Genomic DNA, 20,428 nt, shown 5'->3' on the forward strand with positions numbered 1-20,428 from the left:
CTTAATTCTTATAGGATACAAAGTCTAATACCACTATGCAATGAAATGTCAAGTAGAAAAAATTCAATTGATCATTACACTTAAAAAATATCTCCAGCATTTGAGAACACCCCATGATTTTGTAAATGCACCAAACATTCGAGTTATACTAAATTGATTTATAATGTCTTAACTTCATATGCATAATTACACAATGAAGTAGGGTCAGTTTCCAAGCTTGGGGGGCGGGGGTGGGGAGGGGCGGCGTGTAAAAAACATTTTTAACCATGGTAACACATACACAATTAAATTATCAACCATTTGAACAGATACTTAAGTTCCCGAATACTAAAGAAAAATGACTTGAATCTGGATTACCTAGCATACATCTTTTCTTTGGGGGTTGAGGGAGAACTTGATTTTGTTCTTTCTAAAGTGAACATTACTATCTCCACTTGAATTTACTGTAAATGGTAGAAAAAAGCACACTGAAGCAATGTTCCCTAAAAATATTTCACTAAAAATACTTTTATCAGTTTTAGCTTTCACATATAATTTTCTATGAAAAACATTTTCATTTCTAGTTTTCTTTAGAAATAACTGTAAACGGAAAAATCCTCACTTAATTTGAAAGGAAAAATGTATTTCTTTTATTCCAAGACTAACAGCTTCACAAAAAAAGATTAATATCCAGTAGTTATATAAAAACATATTGATATACAGACTTATAAAGTAACTAATGCCCAGCCACTAAAGAAAGATCAAAGGAGATTAACAGAATGAGTTTTCATATTATTTTTTAAAAAGGTTACGACAAAAGTAGAATATGTTTGTAGGTATCAAGAGAATAGAATACAAGCAAGTTGACAAGACTAAGTTTATTCTAAGTATAATTTTTATTAATAAAAAGATTAACCATGACCATGAGTGGCTGGGCTTATAGTTTGCTACACCAAAGAAATTAGAAATTGAGTTAAGAATATTGTTACAATAATTTATAATATAGCATTCCTTTATAGAGGCATTTTAATTTTAGCAATGTTTCCCTTAAATATAAAAAAACTAACCTTTAGTGTCATGAATGAGAATCATTATAGCTACTGCTAAATTTAAAAAATTCCAAGAGCTGTTTGACGTTTTATCCCAAGATCTACACCCAAACTTTAGGGAAACAATCTTCCAAAAAGATCTGGAAAATTGCCTGCTCAGGGACAGAGTATCAGCGTTTGATACCAGTGGCAGGAGAATAGCCCACTTCCAAGTGTGAAGAACCAGTAACACAAATTACGAATGCACCCAAGATCCCCAAATAAATTAGTAAAAGTGCCATTATTTTAAGAATGATTAGACATATAATCAATGTATTTAAATACAAATTCAAATTTGTTAAGTCCAAAAGATACAGTAATTTTATTACATAAAATTCCTCCTGTGTGCTAAAAATGTTAACTTACAAGACATAATATTTGTATAAGTGTAGAGGAAGTTATGGTCAAATTGCTTAATCATTTTTCATTAATGAGAATAGAACAATAGGTAGTGGGCATATATAGAAGCACTGAGTCCTCTAAGATTCAAGGTTATATTACTGCTCAAGCAAAGCATACTATTCTTTAATAATATAAATGCCTACTCAATTTATCTTTTAAAAATAAAGTCCATTTGTTCTCCATTAAAGCTTCTGCAAGACTGACAAAGGTACATTCTACCTATATAAAATAGGGGTACTCTTCATCTTTGGATAAGGTATCACCACTTAGGGAAATGTAGTCAATATACAGATTACTAAACTTTTGAGGCAGCTGTTGGAGTCCATTAAGCACTTTTCGAACACTGTATCTTTAAAGTTTGTCTTTAATATTAATAGCTTTGGAAAACCAAAAATAGAGAAAAAAACATCTGTGACAAAGTACATTTCATTCAGATTTGATATCAGTAAGATACAAAAAAAATATTTAGTGCAGTGTCAATTTTATCTATAATCACTTGAGGATAGTTTTGTGTTATGTTTTATGATTGAATGTCAAAAAGATTTTTACTTGTTAAGTATTTAGTAAGGCAAAAATGAAATTAAGTACTGTAAAAAGTCTTTTGAAATGAAACTACAAATTTGGTTCCTATTTACAATCTCATTAACAGATAAGTGTAGATACAACAGATCCAATACCCTTATAACCACAGTAAAAAAAAATCTCTAATAGCATTTATAGGTTGTGAAGTCCTTAGTAATACCAATATATATCCAAAACACGTTCATACAGAACCAATACCTCTCTGATTCCTTGTAAAAGAACACTTGTTAAAAATAATTAACAAAAATACCAAAACAACAATGAAAACTCCTTTCATTTCGCCCAAAAGTTATGACACAAAATACTGGCTTAAAGAGGTAGATTAAAAATAAAAAGAAAACCAGATTCACCATTCTTTGTCACTTTTATTCAGTAGTAGTATTTTTTTCCCCTTATTTTCAGTGCCAGACACGGCAAGGAGTGATTACAGCCAACTGTTAAAACATTTGTTTGCAATATATACCCCCCTTTACCACTGACCCCAAACTGACTCATTTTGTGTGCTTTCGTTCTTTCTTTTTTTAATATACCACCACCAAGACTGGGTGGAGGGGCAAGGGTAAGAGACATGAAGGGAAGAGTCCAGGAGGCCAGAAGAGGAGGAATGCTACAAGCCACAGTAAGAATGAGCTGTATTTAATTTAAAAAAGGGTGGCGGGGTGTACCCCACAAATGATACAGTAATGAGGATACACAATTAAATCCCATAAGCATGACTGAGGCTTTCACTGTGTTTGACATCATCACAATGGAAGGCATAAAAAGTGGAGTAAATCAATGTTGACACAGTCCAATCTAGTCCATTAGGCAAGATGGTGCAAGAAGTCATTTAAATAAAAGTGCCCTATCCTTACCTAAATGGCTAGCAGACATGGAGAACACCATAGTGATGAATCCACAGAGCTTTCTCCATGTAGCTATAAAAAAGTGTTGTCGAATGGCACATTGTCAAACACTGGAAGGGGGCGCCACAATGGACCTCTCTCTTTTTTAGGTACAAATGCTAGATTCAACTATCTCAACTAAGCAGGAAGTGGGCTCTTCTGCTAGGAATGCCAACCCTAATTCACTTTGTCTTGAAATATATACAGATTGTTTGTAGTCGCTACAGCAATGATATTTTCCTTGGGGTGCCAGGCTGTGTGAAGTATTTTCTTGTTGAAGTCTAGACTGTCAACACTTATTTCATCCTTCTTTCTCTTGCCACTTGCACAGACTTTGCGTGGCTTCAGAACCGTGCGAGGTTTATTGTTTTCTCGTGATGCTTCGAGGGTTATGTCTCGCTTTGTGTTCCTGTCAAACATTCTGAAGAAATTATTGTAAGATCCAGTCATGACAACACTGTAAAAGTAGACAGAACATTCAGTCAAATAAGTGCCTACAAAGTTTGTTTTCAGTAAAATGATTCAGTGATGAACCTAGCCTGGTGCTTTACCAGAAAACAGCAGCTACTTTAAGCAGATTTTAATTTTAGGGTGAAGGCCGCTGACACCAACCCAGAAATATAGTGCTAGTTAATCTTTTCTTTTAATTACTCCTTCTCATGAATACCAAAACTATCACCAAAGCTGAAAGCATCCTATGTAAAGCTTCTTAGCAGTATTATCTTTGTTGAGTATTTTTGCAACTATCAACTTATGTGATCAACCTGACCAGCCAACTTCTAGAAATACCAACTAGGGGACTCACAGGTTCTAAAACCAAAGAAGAAAAATGAATGGTATACAGCTGTTCATTAGAAATCAATGCTTTCCTTATGATTTAAGTTGTAAGCTATTTAATTTGTCCCCAAGACATTATCTAGTTTGGATAATCACATCTTATGATGCTTACAGAAAACCTGCTTCTGGGAATATTCAGAAAGTAGCATATACAATGTTTATTAACAAAAAAAAATTAACTTATAACACAATACATTTTAAGCAAATTTTTGGACAACAATCCTACTTGCCATCCATCACTGCTCCTCAACATTTACCAAGTATTCCAGTAAGCAAAACCTCACATGTTTGAAACCATTAATTTGCAAAGGGTCTGGTGCTATTATTAATACCACATCCTTCCCATATAACTTAAATTATAATTGTAAATAAGATTATAGGATACCAAGAAACTACTTAAAGTAATGCTTGGAAACAACTCTTATTACAAATACTAGAGGCCTGGTGCAGGAAAATGCGTGCACTCGGGGTGGAGGTGGGGGGGTCCCTCAGCCCGGCCTGCACGCTCTCGCAGTTCAGGACCCCTCGGGGATGTCCACCTGCCTGCTTAGGCCCGCTCCCCCCAGGGATCGTGCCTAAGCTGGCAGTCAGATATCCCTCTGGCAGCCTGGGAGCCCTCTGGAGATGTCTACCTGCCAGATTAGGCCTGCTCCCTGGGGGCATCAGGCATAAGCCCTTAGCCGGACATTCTTAGCACTACTGCAGAGGCGGGACAGGCTCCTGCCACTGCCACTGGCCAGCCATGAGCCAGCTTCTGGCTGAGCAATGGCAGCCCTGCTGTGGAAGCGCACTGACCACCAGGGAGCAGCTCCTGCATTGAGCATCTGACCCCTGGTGGTCAGTGTGTGTCATAGCGACCGGTCATTCTGCTGTTAGGGTCAATTTGGATATTACCCATTTATTATATAGGATTATACACCAAACAGGTCATATATTGAATGCAAAAGACTGCCATCTACTTAGTAAAGTCAATCCCTCCCAAAGAACAACTAATAACATTTTAATCACACTCATGTTGGTACATGTACCTAAAGGTAATAAAATGGTATTTCTTTCAAACGATGAATGTAATTAAACTGGCATCCCCATGTTTTGTGAATCTAATCACGAGGAAACACTAGACAACATTCAAATTAAGAAGCTTTCTGGCTCTGGCTGGTTTGGCTCAGTGAATAGAGCATCAGCCTGCAGACTGAATGAAGAGTCCTGGGTTTGATTCTGGTCAAGGGCACATGCTGGGGTTGTGGGCTCAATCCCCAGTAGGGGGCATAAAGGAGGCAGCCAATCAATTATTTCCCTCATCATTGGTGTTTCTATCTCTCTCTCCCTCTCCCTTCATCTCTGAAATCAATTAATAATATGATTTTTTTTAAAAGGAAACTTTCTGTAAAATAACTGGCCTGTGTTTTCAAAAATGCCAAGATTTTGAAAGATGAGAAAAGAATAAAGAACTATTCCAGATTAAAGGAGACTAACGAGATAGGACAACCAAATGTCACATATGCTTTTGGATTTGATAGTGACCCCCCCGCCCCCCCCTTTTTTTGCTAGAGAGGACATGATTGAGAACTAGAAAAATTTTAATGGAATCTGTGGATTAGATGAAAGTAGTGCATCAATGAGAATTTTTCTGTTGCCCTGTCATTATGAAGGAGAGTGCCTTTTATGAAATACTCAAAGTTAGGGGCAACGGGGCATCATGTTTGGAGTTTATGCCCAACTGGTGTACACATACGTACACACACACAAAATAAGTGTGTTTGTATAAATATACATGAAGACTGACACAGCAAGCAGCAACAGAGGGAACCTGAGTAGAGGCTAAATAAGAACTGTGTTATTCTTATAATTTTTTTCTAAGTTTGAGATCCTATCAAATTTTTTTTGATTAATTAAATCTTCATTGTTCAGATTATTACAGTTGTTCCTCTTTTTCCCCCCCATAACTCCCCTCCACCCAGTTCCCACCCCACCCTCCTCCCTCACTCCCCACCCACTGTCCTCATCCATAGGTGCACGATTTTTGTCCAGTCTCTTCCCGCATCCCCCTCACCCCTTTCCCCCCCACCAAGAATAGTCGGTCCACTCCCTTTCTATGCCCCTGATTCTATTATAATCACCAGTTCATTCTGTTCATCAGATTATTTTTTAAAAAATATTTTTTTTAATTGATTTCAGAGAGGAAGGGCAAGGGAGAGATGGAAACAACAATGACAAGAGAGAATCACTGATTGGCTGCCTCCTGCACTCCCTCTACTGGGGATCGAGCCCACAACCCTGGCATGTGCCCTTTATTGGAATCAAACCCGGGATGCTTTAGTTCACAGGCTGATGCTCTATCCACTGAGCCAAACCAGGTAGGGCTCAAATTTTTTTTTTACATGTTAAGGGAAATAACTTTTGACGGTGAAACCTGTTTAACATGTGTAAACAATGCGAGGAAGTACTAGCTGTGGCAGTGAACCAATTCTTTATAGCAATATCTTCTCTTGAAATTTGCTAATTTCTTATCTTCTTCCCTTTCCTTTTTCCAATTTGATACCTTAGGTTTAGTAGTGGCATTCCGTAAAGCTTGCTTATTCCTACTCTAGGTTTACGGTGGCCAGTCTAATTAGTGGGCCTCATGTTATAATCAGATAAAATAATTTAAAAAATCAGACAAAAGATAAATGACCCCAGTTCTATTCTCTTCTGTAACACATAACACTATGAAACCTGAATCATATCAAGCTTCTGTGATAAAACTATTGTTCGATAAAGAACTTCAAATTACCTTGAAGGCAAATTTAAATAATCTCAAAATGACATTTTCTTTTACTATTTTCTGTTCTACTGGAACATAATAAATGGTAAACAAATATTGACAAATAAAATGGAAAGATTAAGACTTGTTTATCTTTGGAAATAATGGTACATTTTGACAACATAGTGAAAAGAAATACTATGGCATATTTGTGGATTTATAAAAAGCCTAATTACTCATGGTAATATGGTTAAAATAATATGTATCAATTATCACTTCTATGAGATATTAATGTATTATCTGGAGACACTGGTGTGTAACATTCCACACGAAGTATCTACTGTTTAAATATTTCTACTGATTTTTTTTTAAGATAGCAAGAGGAAGGGGGAGGACGGAGAGAGGGAGGGAAAGAGTGAGAAAAAAACAGATTTGTCGTTCCACTTGTTTATACATTCATTGGTTGATTTTTTTTCACAGCTATTTTTTTTTAATTTTTTCCCCTTTATTAAATAAGATATTACAAATGTTTCTTATCCCACCAATGAGTTGATTCTTGTATATGCCTTGACTAGGATCAAACCTGCAACCTTGGTGTATTGGGACAATGCTCTAACCAACTGAGCTACCTGGCCAAGGCCCTAAGTATTTCTAAAAAGTTTAATATAGTAACAAACCAAACTGAAATGTCAACATTTTAACTGCTGGCATGTCAAACTTATGATTGATCTGGCTCATAAAAGGGAAAATTTTAAGATATTTAAACAATTTACAATATCTAGAATTTTGTATACTTTCGCATTTACTAGTGACACAATGTTTAATTTTTATCAGCCAGTACTGCTACAAAATTATTAAATTTATTTCAAGGAAACTCTGGGGGAAAGGGGAAATCAAGTTAGAATTTGTAATTCATGTCAATCTAAACAAGTTGGCCATATTTATAGTAAACATGACAACCATACTAGGAGGAGTGATGAAATTGCACATTTCTTTCCTCTAATGCAGCAATTTTCAACCTATGTGCCACAAGAATTTTTAAAATATGCAGTCCCTGACTATTTAGTCAGGGTCACTGACCTCTTTTCCCTTAGACCAGTGGTCGGCAAACTGCGGCTCGGCAGCCACTTGCGGCTCTTTGGCCCCTTGAGCGTGGCTCTTCCACAAAATACCAACTTCTGTGCATGGGCCACGAAGTTTCAATCACACTGTATGTGTGTGCCCGCATGTGGTATTTTGTGGAAGAGCCACACTCAAGGGGCCAAAGAGCCGCATGTGGCTCGCAAGCCAGTTTACCGACCACGGCCTTAGACTATCAAATAAAAAAAACAACAGCAGCCAACACAACAACAGCCAGCTGGTGTGAATGAATAAGTATTTTTTTTATCAGATTGGCAAAAAAAATATTTTTTGGTGTGCCATAGAATTCTGGTAATTAGTTTTTGTGTGCCAGGAGATGAAAAAGGCTGAAAACTGCTGCTCTTATAAAATTACATTTGGTCCAGTTGGCATGGCTCAGTGGTTGAGTGTTGACCTATGAACTAGAAGGACATGGTTCGACTCCCGGTCAGGGCACATGCCAGGGTTGCCGGCTCAGTCCTCAGTGAGGGGCATGCAGGAGGAAGCCGATTAATGATTCTCATCACTGATGTCTGTCTGTCTCTCTCTCTCTCTCTCTCTCTCTCTCTCTCTCTCTCTCTCTCTCTGAAATCAATCAAAATATATATTAAAAAAAGAAAAGGTGTTTGGAACATTTCCCAAAGTATTAAAAAAAATAGTTAAACAAAACTTTCACGCAAATAGCCAAAAGTTGAAAATGACCCAAATGTCCTTCAACTGGTGAATGAATAAACAAAACTATATTCATACAGTGGATTATTTTAAAAGATAAAATAACATTTGAATAAATTCAAATTAAAATCAATTACCTATCAGAACCATTCCAACAACATTCAAATTTGTCAAATATGCAGTCATTTTCATACAGAGAACAAAGTTTACTTCTGAGGTATTCATGCACCTGGGGAAAAACATAAATATATATATTCTTAGTTTACACCTCAAGATTTACTGATTAAATTTAGAAAACTGATTTAGTAAGTATTATTTTTTTAAAAAAGGCATATGTAGACACATACATATATCTGTCAATCTTATTAAAATTTGATCCCCTTAGTAACAATAAAAGCATTTATTTAATCCATTTACAAACATATGAGTCCCCTTCAATGAACACACATTTTCTTTTTAACAACAGAGAAACTACCCTTTGGGCATGGTACATGTACTCTATAAGCTCAACTAAAATATTTAGACCAGAAAACATTTGAAAATGACACCGATAAGAGACAAAAGACTATTACAGCAATATTTGAATATGCTAACACTTGTCTTTCAGTCTATTAATTGCTGATTTAAAAACACTCGATACTGTGCTTTACTTCCTTTTAAAATATAATTTTCTGGGCATAAATAAAGCCTACATTATAATTAAGTATGTATGTTATGCACAGCATGATCATCCCTCAGTTTGGTGATAAATTATATGGTTACTGTATGTATGCATCATTGAAAAATTTGGTTCCACTTGACATTACTTATATAATATCAAGAGCTAATGAAAATATACCTTTTAAAAAATATATAATTCTAAATAAATGAATCTAGTATTTAAAAAGTATCCTGATAAATGATACATTTAATTAACATTGTTAAATTACAAAGGAAAATTTCAAATAATTCTTGTGATCAGAAGGAAAAAAAGAACCTTAACCACTAGTGATGACAGAAAGGAGTAGGTACTTTCTAAATGTTAGAATTCTCTATTATTTATGAAATAACATAAAGTCATCTTAACTTTAAGTACAGTGAAATGATTCAGGCCACATGTATGTGACATTAAGTAAAAATTTGTTAACCTGGAGGAATTGCAATTCATGTAGGGTCAAGGTTAAAAGTGAAAAATGAAAAAAATCACAATTACCCTTCAATAACACACAGCTTAGCAAGATGCCAAATTTACCACCTACCAACAGCTTGATCTGCATATGCTACGTTTGAGTATGATGTGACACTATTCTCAATCACTAGTCTAACTCAGCATAGGGAGGAAAACTGACATTCAGGTAAAATTAGGTAAATCATAACAATTCAGCAAAGTTTTAAAATGCACATACAGGGTTTCTCAAAAACAATTTATGAGTATGAAGTTATGGTTCAAATCAGTTATTCTCAAAGGGAATGGGGTAGTAATGGTGAGGATCACTAGGAGACCAATCAGAATCTTGGCAGTTATACAGATGTAATTTGAAACTGTGGCAATATTGTATCCCTTTACTTTTGCTTCAATGTAACATGTATTTGGAAATTTCAAATACCATGAAGGAAACTATTTAGTGGTTTAGGTTTGTCAAACAGGATTAAAAAGTTTGAGAAAAATACCATTCTAATTTTACCGATAATATACAACGTAAGGCAAATTTATCAAGTCTGTATTCCTAAAGCAGCGTTAAGTGTTTTCTATACTCTAGTGACCTAGGACTTAACATAGGTGGAAATTTCAAATACCATGAAGGAAACTATTTAGTGGTTTAGGTTTGTCAAACAGGATTAAAAAGTTTGAGAAAAATACTATTCTAATTTTACCGATAATATACAACGTAAGGCAAATTTATCAAGTCTGTATTCCTAAAGCAGCGTTAAGTGTTTTCTATACTCTAGTGACCTAGGACTTAACATAGGTATCTGATGCCCTCCCTGTTGTTGGCTCTACACATCTTCATTCTCTTTTCTAGAAGAGCAGCAGGCTAGGGATCAATGGTAGTGGCTGGCTGACAAGAAGAGAATCCAGAACTAACATCCCACAAGAGACAGACAACTGCTAAAGCTGTCTGCTGGGCTTTCAAGGCCTTTTCCTTTAGTCTAAAGACAAAGGTAGAATGTCAGTCCCTTTTACCTGGCATGCCAAAGCTAAGCTCTCTAGTTCAGCTACTATTGCACATACTTCAACGGGGACAACTCTACTAAGACTGACCACTCTTCCCAATCCTCCCTCCCACCCCGAGACCTTAAAAGAGTGCTCTTCCCTCCTCACTTTAAATATAGACAGAAGCAGGGAAAACCATTATCAATAATGAACCAAACCAGTAACATAATCACACTTTAACTGCAAAACTACTATAACGCCTATAAAAATATATATAAATTTAACATAAGGAAAAGCATAATACTCATGGATCAAAGCCTCACTGTGAACACACACTGTGTTAGGATTAACACAAAATACAAAATCCTTCTCTATAAAAACTTCAAAGTAAATAGGGTGTATGATCATTGAAAGAAAAAATTGCAAATACCTGATATGTTTCCACAGGCCTGTTTTCCATATTTAAGTCCCAAATTTTGACTGACAAGTAGTCTCTAGTCATCATATATCGACCACTATGGCTGAATTTTACATCAGAAATAGAGGAGATGATTTCAGAAAAGAAAGACCTATTACTGGGATCTTCAGGTTCTTCAAACACTAAAAACAAGCAAAAACAAAAGAAAAAAGAGAAAAAGGGCAATTCGTATAATCTTCTGGCTTGCACAAAGCATTTGTTGAAACAATTCACAAATTTCCTAAGAGGCAGCTAAAAATGGCAGCCTAATAAAAACGGACAACTCTCTGGCTATAAGATAATCTCCCTAGAAGTTTCTTATGAGATAAATACTACAACTAAAGATGTGAGAGATTTATACTTCCAGAGCCCACAGCTAATTTGGCAGAACCAGACTTACCCAGGGCTTCTGACTTCAGTGCCCCACGTTTGTAGGTTCTGCATATACCTCACTGACTTTGCCTGTGTTGTCAGCACAAAAAAATACCCTCTTACCATTCAAATTCATACCAGCATTTTATTTTTTACTGGCCAGGTAAAATTACTGCAACCTGTTATTTAAAACCCAGTGCTTTTTAAACTTCTTTTTAAAGCAAAGGAAACCACTTCTTAAAAGAAATAGGAAGCTTGAAATAGGAAAGAAGAAAAGGAATTGCTCTACCTGAATATAGGGTTGGAGAACATCACCCCAAGTTCTCAAACAGTAACAGTCCATTAAAAATATATCCACTGGGCCCTGACTGGTTTGGCTCAGTGAATAGAGGTTCGGCTGGCGGACTAAAGGGTCCTGGGTTCGATCCCCAGTGGGGGGGCATGCAGGAGGCAGCTGTTGAATGATTCTTTCTCATCAATGATATTTCTCTCTCTCCCCCCTCTGAAATCAATTTTAAAAATGAATAAATATATATACACATTAGAGCAGCGTTTCTCAACCTGTGGGTCACCAACCTGTGGGTCACACGACCCTTTCACAGGGGTCGCCTAAGACCATTGGAAAACATATATAATTACATATTATTTTTGTGATTAATCACTATGCTTTAATTATGTTCAATTTGTAAAAATGAAAATATGTCCTGCATATAAGATTTTTTTAAAAAATATATTTTATTGATTTTTTACAGAGAGGAAGGGAGAGAGATAGAGAGTTAGAAACATCGATGAAAGAGAAACATCGATCAGCTGCCTCCTGCACACCTCCTACTGGGGATGTGCCCGCAACCCAGGTACATGCCCTTGACCGGAATCGAACCTGGGACCTTTCAGTCCACAGACCGACGCTCTATCCACTGAGCCAAACCGGTTTTGGCTGCATATAAGATATTTACATTACGATTCATAACAGTAGCAAAATTACAGTTATGAAGTAGCAATGAAAATAATTTTATGGTTGGGGGTCACCACAACATGAGGAACTGTATTAAAGGGTTGCGGCATTAGGAAGGTTGAGAACCACTGCATTAGAGGCTCAGTGCATGAATTTGTGCACCAGTCGGGTCCTTTGGCCTGGCCAGCGGCAGTGGGGAAGGACTGCAGGAGGTTGGCTGTCTGGTGGGGGGGGATGGGGGGCAGCAGGGGGCCACAAGAGGTTGGCTGTGGGATTGCACTGACCACCAGGGAGCAGCTGCTGAGTTGAGTGTCTGCCCCCTGTTGATCAGTGCACATCATAGTGACTGGTCCACCGGTCGTTGGGTCCTAACAGTTGCTTAGGCATATATCTCCACTAGGATATCAACAGACATGCCCTGATAAAGCCTTCCATGTTTTTCTAGTAGAATAACCTACGATGCCTCATGTAGAGTCAGCTTTCCAAAGGGTATAGGTAGCCCTGGGCATATAGGTTTAACTAAGACTTGTAAACCTATGTACATGTGATTACCATGTCTGAGGCTAAAGATTTTAGACAAACAAAAAATGTTAACATTTTTTTTAAAAGATGAAAATAACTTACGTTTAGAATGCCTATCACAGAGGGCAGATGCCCTCATGTCACATAACCGAATAGTGCCTTTACTGCTGCTGTATACAAACGTGTTACAGCTATTTGGATGGAACTCTGCTGCTGTAATCACCTCTGTTAACTCTTCCATGTTGGCAGGCTTGATATCCACAATATCTGGATAGCATTTTATTAAGGAATTTCCACTTAGAAAAAAGGGCAAATATGATTTTACATTTTTCAAAGCACAAATATTCTGAATTGCATTATAGACCTTATTTGATCCCTTTAATGCCTACAAAAAAAATTCTTAGAAGAAAACATGGGCAAATTTTAAATCATTTTAGAATGCAGAGGTCTGTTTTTCTGACCATGATACAAATCCCAGAAGCCATAAAGAATAGGACTGATATAAGTTTATCTTCCTAAATATAATTAAGAAATTTAGTGTACATTCCAAACACAAGATAACAGAACAAAACTCTTCAAGGGAAGCAAGAAAGGGAAAACTATTTGAACCACAAAGGATGGAGCTGATTTACTTAACATAAAAAAGTGCTTTAAAAACAACCCAGAGATGGTTCAGTGACCTATGAACCAGGAGGTTGAGGTTCAATTCCTGGTTTTGGGCTCGATCGCAGTGTGGGGTGTGCAGGAGGCAGCTGATCAATGATTCTCTCTCATCATTGATGTTTCTAGCTTTCTTTCCCTCTCCTTTCCTCTCTGAAATAAATAAAAATATATTAAAACCAAAACAAAACAAAGAAAAAAACAAAACATGCAAATCTAATGAAAAAAATTAGAAAATAAATATACAAATATGAAAATAATGTTCATTTACTCATGATAAAAGAAATGCTAATCAAAACAACAAAAGAGGATTTTTACTAGCTAGACTGGTAAAGGTATAGGAAAACTGGCTCTTTTATACTCTATTAACAGATTATGAATTATAGTAAAGTGTTACTTTTTTCAAATGATATGTACTTAGAAATTTATAAATAGTAGTAAAAGCTGCTAACATTTTACCTTAAAAAAAAAACAACAAAACACAAACGAAACAGCTTTACGGAAATCTAATTCACATACATACAATTCACCCATTTCAAATGTGTAATTCCATATAGCTAACATTTTACTTTTAAAACATATTTAAAAACGAGTATATTTGTATACATCTCTTTCTCTCACTCTCTCTCTCTCTATATATATATACAGACAGTATATATGAGTGCCAGGTATATATGTTTATATATCACATACTTGTTTGTACACAGAATTTTCAGAATATAAACAATGAAAGTAGGATTTGGAGAAACATTTATACTGACTTTATAACCCCCCCCCCAAAAAAAAACGAGAGAGAAACCAAATGGATACTAAAACTCCTATCTGTAATTTCCAGATGCCAAAGATTAATCCTCAAATCATCTGCAGATAAATATGTTTCATAATCACTATTAATGGAAATTGAGTTGATGTGATATGTATGAGCATTGGCAAATATTCTTCGTGGACTGGCCTCAACCATTAAATCCATGGGCCTAAAGACTGGCACCTGTCAACAAGACACATGAAAAAGTCATTATAAAATGTTCATTGTTTACAATAGCACCTAAGATTCAGAGCACCTCATTTCTACAGTTTTTGAGGAACTATAAAACAGTACATTACACAAATTTAGTTTAAAAAGTAACTGATATTGATCTTCTGAAGTACTGAAATGAGTAAAATGAACAATCTAATTTATCTTCTTTTACAGGTAGCAATACTACTAGAATTTGCCATTCTTCCTAGTTCCAATCTTTTGTTTAAAAGACTTGCAGCCCTAGCTGGTTTGGCCCAGTGAATAGAGCATCAGCCTGCAGATCAAAGGGTCCCGGGTTTGATTCCAGTCAAGGGCACATACCTTGGTTGCAGGCTCCCTGACCCAGGCCCTGGCTGGGGCTTGTGCAGGAGGCAACCAGTCGATGTGTGCTTCTATCACATCGATGTTTCTCTCTGTCTTTCCCTCTCTCTTCTATTCTCCCTAAAAAATCAGGGGAAAAATATCCTCAGGTGAGGATTAACAAAGACTTGCAAAGCTAATAGATGTTTATGATTTAAATTAAAGTGGTTAAAAAGGAAATTAGCCCAGTGTGTCTAATTCTTGGGGTTTTTTTTTTTGTTTGTTTGTTTTTGCTGCAAAAAGATTTGGTCCATTTCTAGTTTTTTCATCTCCAAAGAAAATTAATCTTGAAAATTAAGTTTGTAATAGTTGATATTCAAACTACAAGAGTGGTGGAGAACGTGGCACAGAACATAACAGTCTTGTGTAGAATCCTGGTTCTGCCCATGGCAACAGTGTGACTCTATGTAGGTCAGGGTCTGTTTGAAATGAGAGTTTTAAGTGTCTTATCTAGTTACAGAATTGTTGGGACAGGGCAAATTGTAATTATTCCTATTTAAGTTCTGCTCAGGATCTAGAATATGTAATATGAATACAAAATGCCGGTTTGGCTCAGTTGGTTGGGTGTTGTCTCGTGCACCAAAAGGGCACATGCCGGGGTTTCGGGCTTGATCCCCTCGATCAATGGTCCCCTCTCACTTTGATGTTTCTCTTCCTCTCTACCCCCTCTCAGTAAAAATCAATAAAAATATTTAAAACCCACGCATACATACAAAAGCACTATTCATGAGAATTAGAATAATTTTTTCTTATGTACTTACTCGTAGTGTAGTGACTGTAGTAGGATCTCTATACCTTCCATCTTCCTCTTTCAAGTTATACCCTTCTGGTCTTTTGTCCCTTTCACTGATTTTCCATAATTTTATAGTTTTATCTGGGGAGATAATGAATAAAGTCCTCAAAAAAGGAGTAATACATATAGGAGAAAAATACTTTTAAGGTATATATAAACATGCCATTTCATATTTCATCTAAAAAGATACCAAGAATGCCCTGGCCAGGTGGCTCAGTTGGTTGGAGCATTACCCTGTACACCAAAAGGCTGTGGGTTCAATCCCCAGTTGGCACATACAGGAGGCAACCAATCAACATCTGTCTCTGTCTGTCTCTCTCTCTCTCTCCCTTCCTTTCTCTCTAAAATCCATAAAGCATAACCTCAGGTAAGGATTTAAAAAAAAGGAACGAAAAGATCCCAAGAATAAAATCTCTTATCTGATACAACAAAAAACCCCACAAATTTATTACCTGGGAAAAACAGTATAGATATTGCACTTTTATGTTAATCAAATTCATAAAATTCCATTTGCTATTACAGTCAAGTCATAGCCAGGTCCTTACTGTTTAAAACCAAATAAAGCCAGAGGGGAAAAAGTTATATGGGTATATAAATACATATATGTCTATACACACATAAAAACATATATCTATATATGCTCAATACTTAATTTTCAAAAGAGAACCAACAAAAATGGTTAAGATAGCCTAACTACTACTAGCAGATCCCACAAATTCCTTTACAGGCCTGGCCACCTGTTTAAATCTGTATTTCCCCATTGTATTAGCAATTCGGAAGTAGGCAAATCTGACTGATTCAAGTCCTTCAAGACAAAATTCTTACGCATCAAGAATCTATAATATCTTTTTTAAAAATTTTATTTTGGAATTAAGTTGATTTCCAGAGAAGTTACAAAGACAGCACATGTTTCCATACACCATTCACCCAGTTTCTTCTAATGTCAACATCTTAAGCAACCTGGTACATTTGCTAAACTAAGAAATTAACGTTGTACTGGTACATTCCTACTAACCAAACTCCAGACTTCACTCAGATTCCACCAGGTTTTCTACTAACTTCCCTTTTCTATTTTAGGACCCCACCCAGGATCCAAACAACACTTTAGTTATCAAGTTTTAGTCTCTCCAACTTTAACAATTCCTCAGACTTTATTTTTCATACAGTGCTGAGCAGTGGTGAGATATTTTGTAGGATGTCCCTCAAAAGGATAGGTTGGCTGTTTTCTTTCTTTTTTTTTTTCCTCTTAAATATATTTTATTGAGTTTTTTTTTACAGAGAGGAAAGGAGAGAGATAGAGAGTTAGAAACATCGACCAGCCGCCTCCTGCACACCCCCTACTGGGGATGTGCCCGCAACCAAGGTACATGCCCTTGACTGGAATCGAACCTGGGACCTTTCAGTCCACAGGCCGACGCTCTATCCACTGAGCCAAACCGGTTTCGGCAGTTGGCTGTTTTCTTATGATCAGAATAGAATCATGGGTTTTTAGGAAGAGCACCAGAGTAAAGTGAAGGCAAACATAGTGTCAACAGGACTTTTCTGCTTTAATCACTTGGTTAAGGCAGTATGTACCAAGTTTTTCCACTGCAGTTACTATTTTTCCCCTTCCCATACTCTATTCTTTGGAAGTGAGTCACTAAGTTCAGTCTACACTTAAAGGGAGAATTAAGTTACACTTCTTGTAGGAATAAGTATCCATTCACATACTATTTGTAATCCTATCCTATATAATAAAAGGGTAATATGCAAATTGACCCTAACGGTGGAATGACCAGAACCTGGAACGACCAGAACGACTGCTCAACCAGTCACTATGAGGCACACTGACCACCTCTGGTCCCTTTCCCTGGTCGGCAGGCTCTGACTGCCTGATGGTGAATGGGGAGCCAGGGGTGGGGCTGGCTGTGGGCAGCCAGGGAAGATGGCCCTGATTGCAGGCCAAGCCTAGGGACCATACCTACGCACAAATTTCATGTGCCGGACCTCTAGTTCTCCTATAAGAAGCGTCCCTTCTCTCCCACTTATTTGTTCAAATTTCTTTATATCACTATGGATGCATGCATATTTGTTTAATACTTTGTTATTCATATAAGACTATCACATTCTTAATGGTCTTTCATAAGCAAATGAGCATAATATAATTTTAAAAATAGTATATAAAGGCATGCAGGGACTCCTCTAGCCTGGCCACCTCTCTCTTGTCTGGTGGCGAAAAGCATGCCAGCTGCTCCCGTGGATGCCCTCTGCAAAGATGAAGTCTAAATAGGAAAACAAAACAAAACAAAACAAAACAAAACAAAACAAAACAAAACAAAACAAAAAACCCAGCTAACTCTACTAATGTTTCATCTAAACCCTATGTAATCATGTTTCTAGTTATTTGCAATTCAGTTATGTGTGTTTTCTATGTGCTATTTAATTTATATAATTTAGATACATCATTATATACTTTAGAATACTTCATTTCCAAATATGTAATATAAATGAGTCAAGCCTAAATTCTATATTTTGGGAGAAATTATCATCTAAAGATGATGAGGATGGCCCAACTGGCATGGCTCAGTGGTTGAGCATCGACCTCTGAACCAGGAGGTCATGGTTCAATTCCTGGTCAAGACACATGCTTGGGTTGTGGGCTCAATCCCCAGTATGAGGTGTGCAGGAGGAAGCCAATCAATAATTCTCTCTCATCATGAATGTTTCTATCTCTACCCCTCTTCTTCATCTCTGAAATCAATATAAATATATTAAAAATAAATTTTAAAAAAGATGATGAGGATGCCCACCATGACTGTCTTATGGCCTGTTCAAATTCATCTACCTTAGAGATCCAGATAAAAAATTACAATATACTTATCAAACTTTCAAATGAGATGAAATTAGTTTGTGGTTCCCAATAGTGCTATCAGAAAAAAATACTAAAAGTTATGAAAAATCAGGTAAATATCTTTTGAAAAACAAATTAAACTTCAAAAATTTTAAAGTGATAAAATTTGTGACATAAGAGGGTAAAACATTTTTTCAAGTAGCATAAACATAGGACAGGATACAGAAGTACTACACAATTTCAGTGCAGTGCTTGGGGATAAGGCAGGCTGGATATAAAATAATGTTTTAACAAGTCTAATTTAAAATTAAAAATATTTTTTCACTTACATGTTCTTTGGAAGTGACTTTTTAATCTGGAGGTCTTGGCCTATAGATGGAGATACTGATCAACTCCATAAAAGTGCATGCAAGATTTTGTGCTTTTATATGCAACTTTTCTGTGAAGGGATTGTAAGATTCTCAAAGATATGTTACTTCCAAAAATTTAAGAGCTATTGCTCTATGGTGATTCCCTAAATTGTCAAACCTAAGAAAAGAAGTATTCAAGAAGTCCAAAGGTCCATGTGTATCTCTGGCCATAAGCAGAGGGTTAGGACAGGTAAAACCAGGCTACCAAGCTTCCCCTTGTGGGAATGCAGCTTTAAACAAGATAAAAAATCTTATTAACAAGCTGTTAAAAAGCAATTTATTTATGAGTGAACTATCATTCTTATATTCAAGACCCATCTATCCGTGGTCAACAGATTACAGTTAGACCATTTTGTAATGCGAAGGAATCGAGGAGAATTCCAAGGAAGGGGAAAGAAGGTAAAAGAGAATAAAATATTGAGGAAACATCAAGTGAATTAAAGTTATAAGAGATGACTATAAACTTAAACCTCCCATCCTTATTTTTACCCCACCATTCCCAGACACAGCAGTTTGTAAGATTCCCATTCTTATTCTATCCTTCCACATGGATATGCTAATTAGACCAGGCATCCTTCCTGACAACCTTCTGGATGAAGCTGGGGCTGCGAGGGAAGCACAGGTCCCGGCAGCCAGGGGAAGGAAGGCCTACTCTTGCATAAATTTCATGCATTAGGCCTCTAGTCTATAATAATAAAAGTGTAATATATTAATTAGACCAGACATCCTTTCGACGAAGCCGGGGCTGCGAGGAAAGCCCAGGTACTGGGTGCCAGACTGGAAGCCAGTGCCAGCAGCCGGGGAAGGAAGGCCTACTCTTGCATGAATTTCGTGCATCAGGCCTCTAGTCTTTTTATGAGTATAAAGACCCTTTTATTACACATTCTGTGGAAGGAGGTATTATTTTTATTTCACAGAAAAAACTAAACAAAATATTGTAAAGATATTACTCAGATTTAATAGATATTGACATTTCCCCTTAATTGCTTTCTCTTTTTAAAGAATAACACTTTTCAGATATAGCTCAAATCCTACTCCTCCCATCCTTATTTTTACCCCACCATTCCCAGACACAGCAGTTTGTAAAATTCCCATTCTTGTTCTAGCCTTCCACATGGGACTCTACTTTTAGAGCATACAAAAATAAAAAATAAAGGCAGCCCTAAAATACCTGTATTTTATTTAGTATTCATTAACACCACCATCAACAACAAATAGACAAAAACCTATGATTCACTGTGTGATCTATAAAGTGCCCTTTAACTTTGCTAGGTATACCGGTTAATAATAGCGAATTTTATAATCAAAGAAAACACAATAATTTCAAGAGAAACATCAAAAGTGCTTTATTCAAAGTAATGTCCATTGCTAGCTACACATTTCCCCATCTTTCAGGTAATTTGTGGATAAAAGTCCTAATAGAACTTTGTTTTGAGGCAAACCATTCAGAGACCCAATTTTCTACTCCTTCGTATGTTTTGAAATGCTGCTCAGAAAGTGCATGTGTCACTGATCGGAACAAGTGGTAATCTGAAGGAGCAAGGTCTGGTGAATACAGCAGGTGGGTTAATGCTTCCCAGGCAAGATCTTTTAACGTGTCTTTAACTGGTT

At 36.5% G+C, this 20,428-nt stretch overlaps 1 protein-coding gene across 3 annotated transcripts in view; it reads right to left on the reverse strand.

The window, feature by feature from the left end:
- Nucleotides 1–1,815: 1,815 nt before the first annotated feature.
- PPP2R2A (protein phosphatase 2 regulatory subunit Balpha) overlaps nt 1,816–20,428 on the reverse strand; it is a gene marked incomplete at its 5' end in the record, with an annotated part of 103,370 nt that continues 84,757 nt past the window's right edge. For all 3 annotated transcript variants that reach the window (XM_081090989.1, XM_081090990.1, XM_081090991.1), the window contains 6 exons: nt 1,816–3,392; nt 8,444–8,535; nt 10,871–11,040; nt 12,849–13,013; nt 14,217–14,394; nt 15,546–15,658. In XM_081090989.1, the coding sequence (XP_080947115.1) occupies nt 3,113–3,392; nt 8,444–8,535; nt 10,871–11,040; nt 12,849–13,013; nt 14,217–14,394; nt 15,546–15,658 (998 nt within the window). In that variant the 3' untranslated portion in view covers nt 1,816–3,112. The remainder of the gene's footprint in view (nt 3,393–8,443; nt 8,536–10,870; nt 11,041–12,848; nt 13,014–14,216; nt 14,395–15,545; nt 15,659–20,428) is intronic.

The sequence above is a fragment of the Myotis nattereri genome (genome assembly GCF_964212035.1).
Source record: "Myotis nattereri genome assembly, chromosome: 5".
NCBI lineage: Eukaryota > Metazoa > Chordata > Mammalia > Chiroptera > Vespertilionidae > Myotis > Myotis nattereri.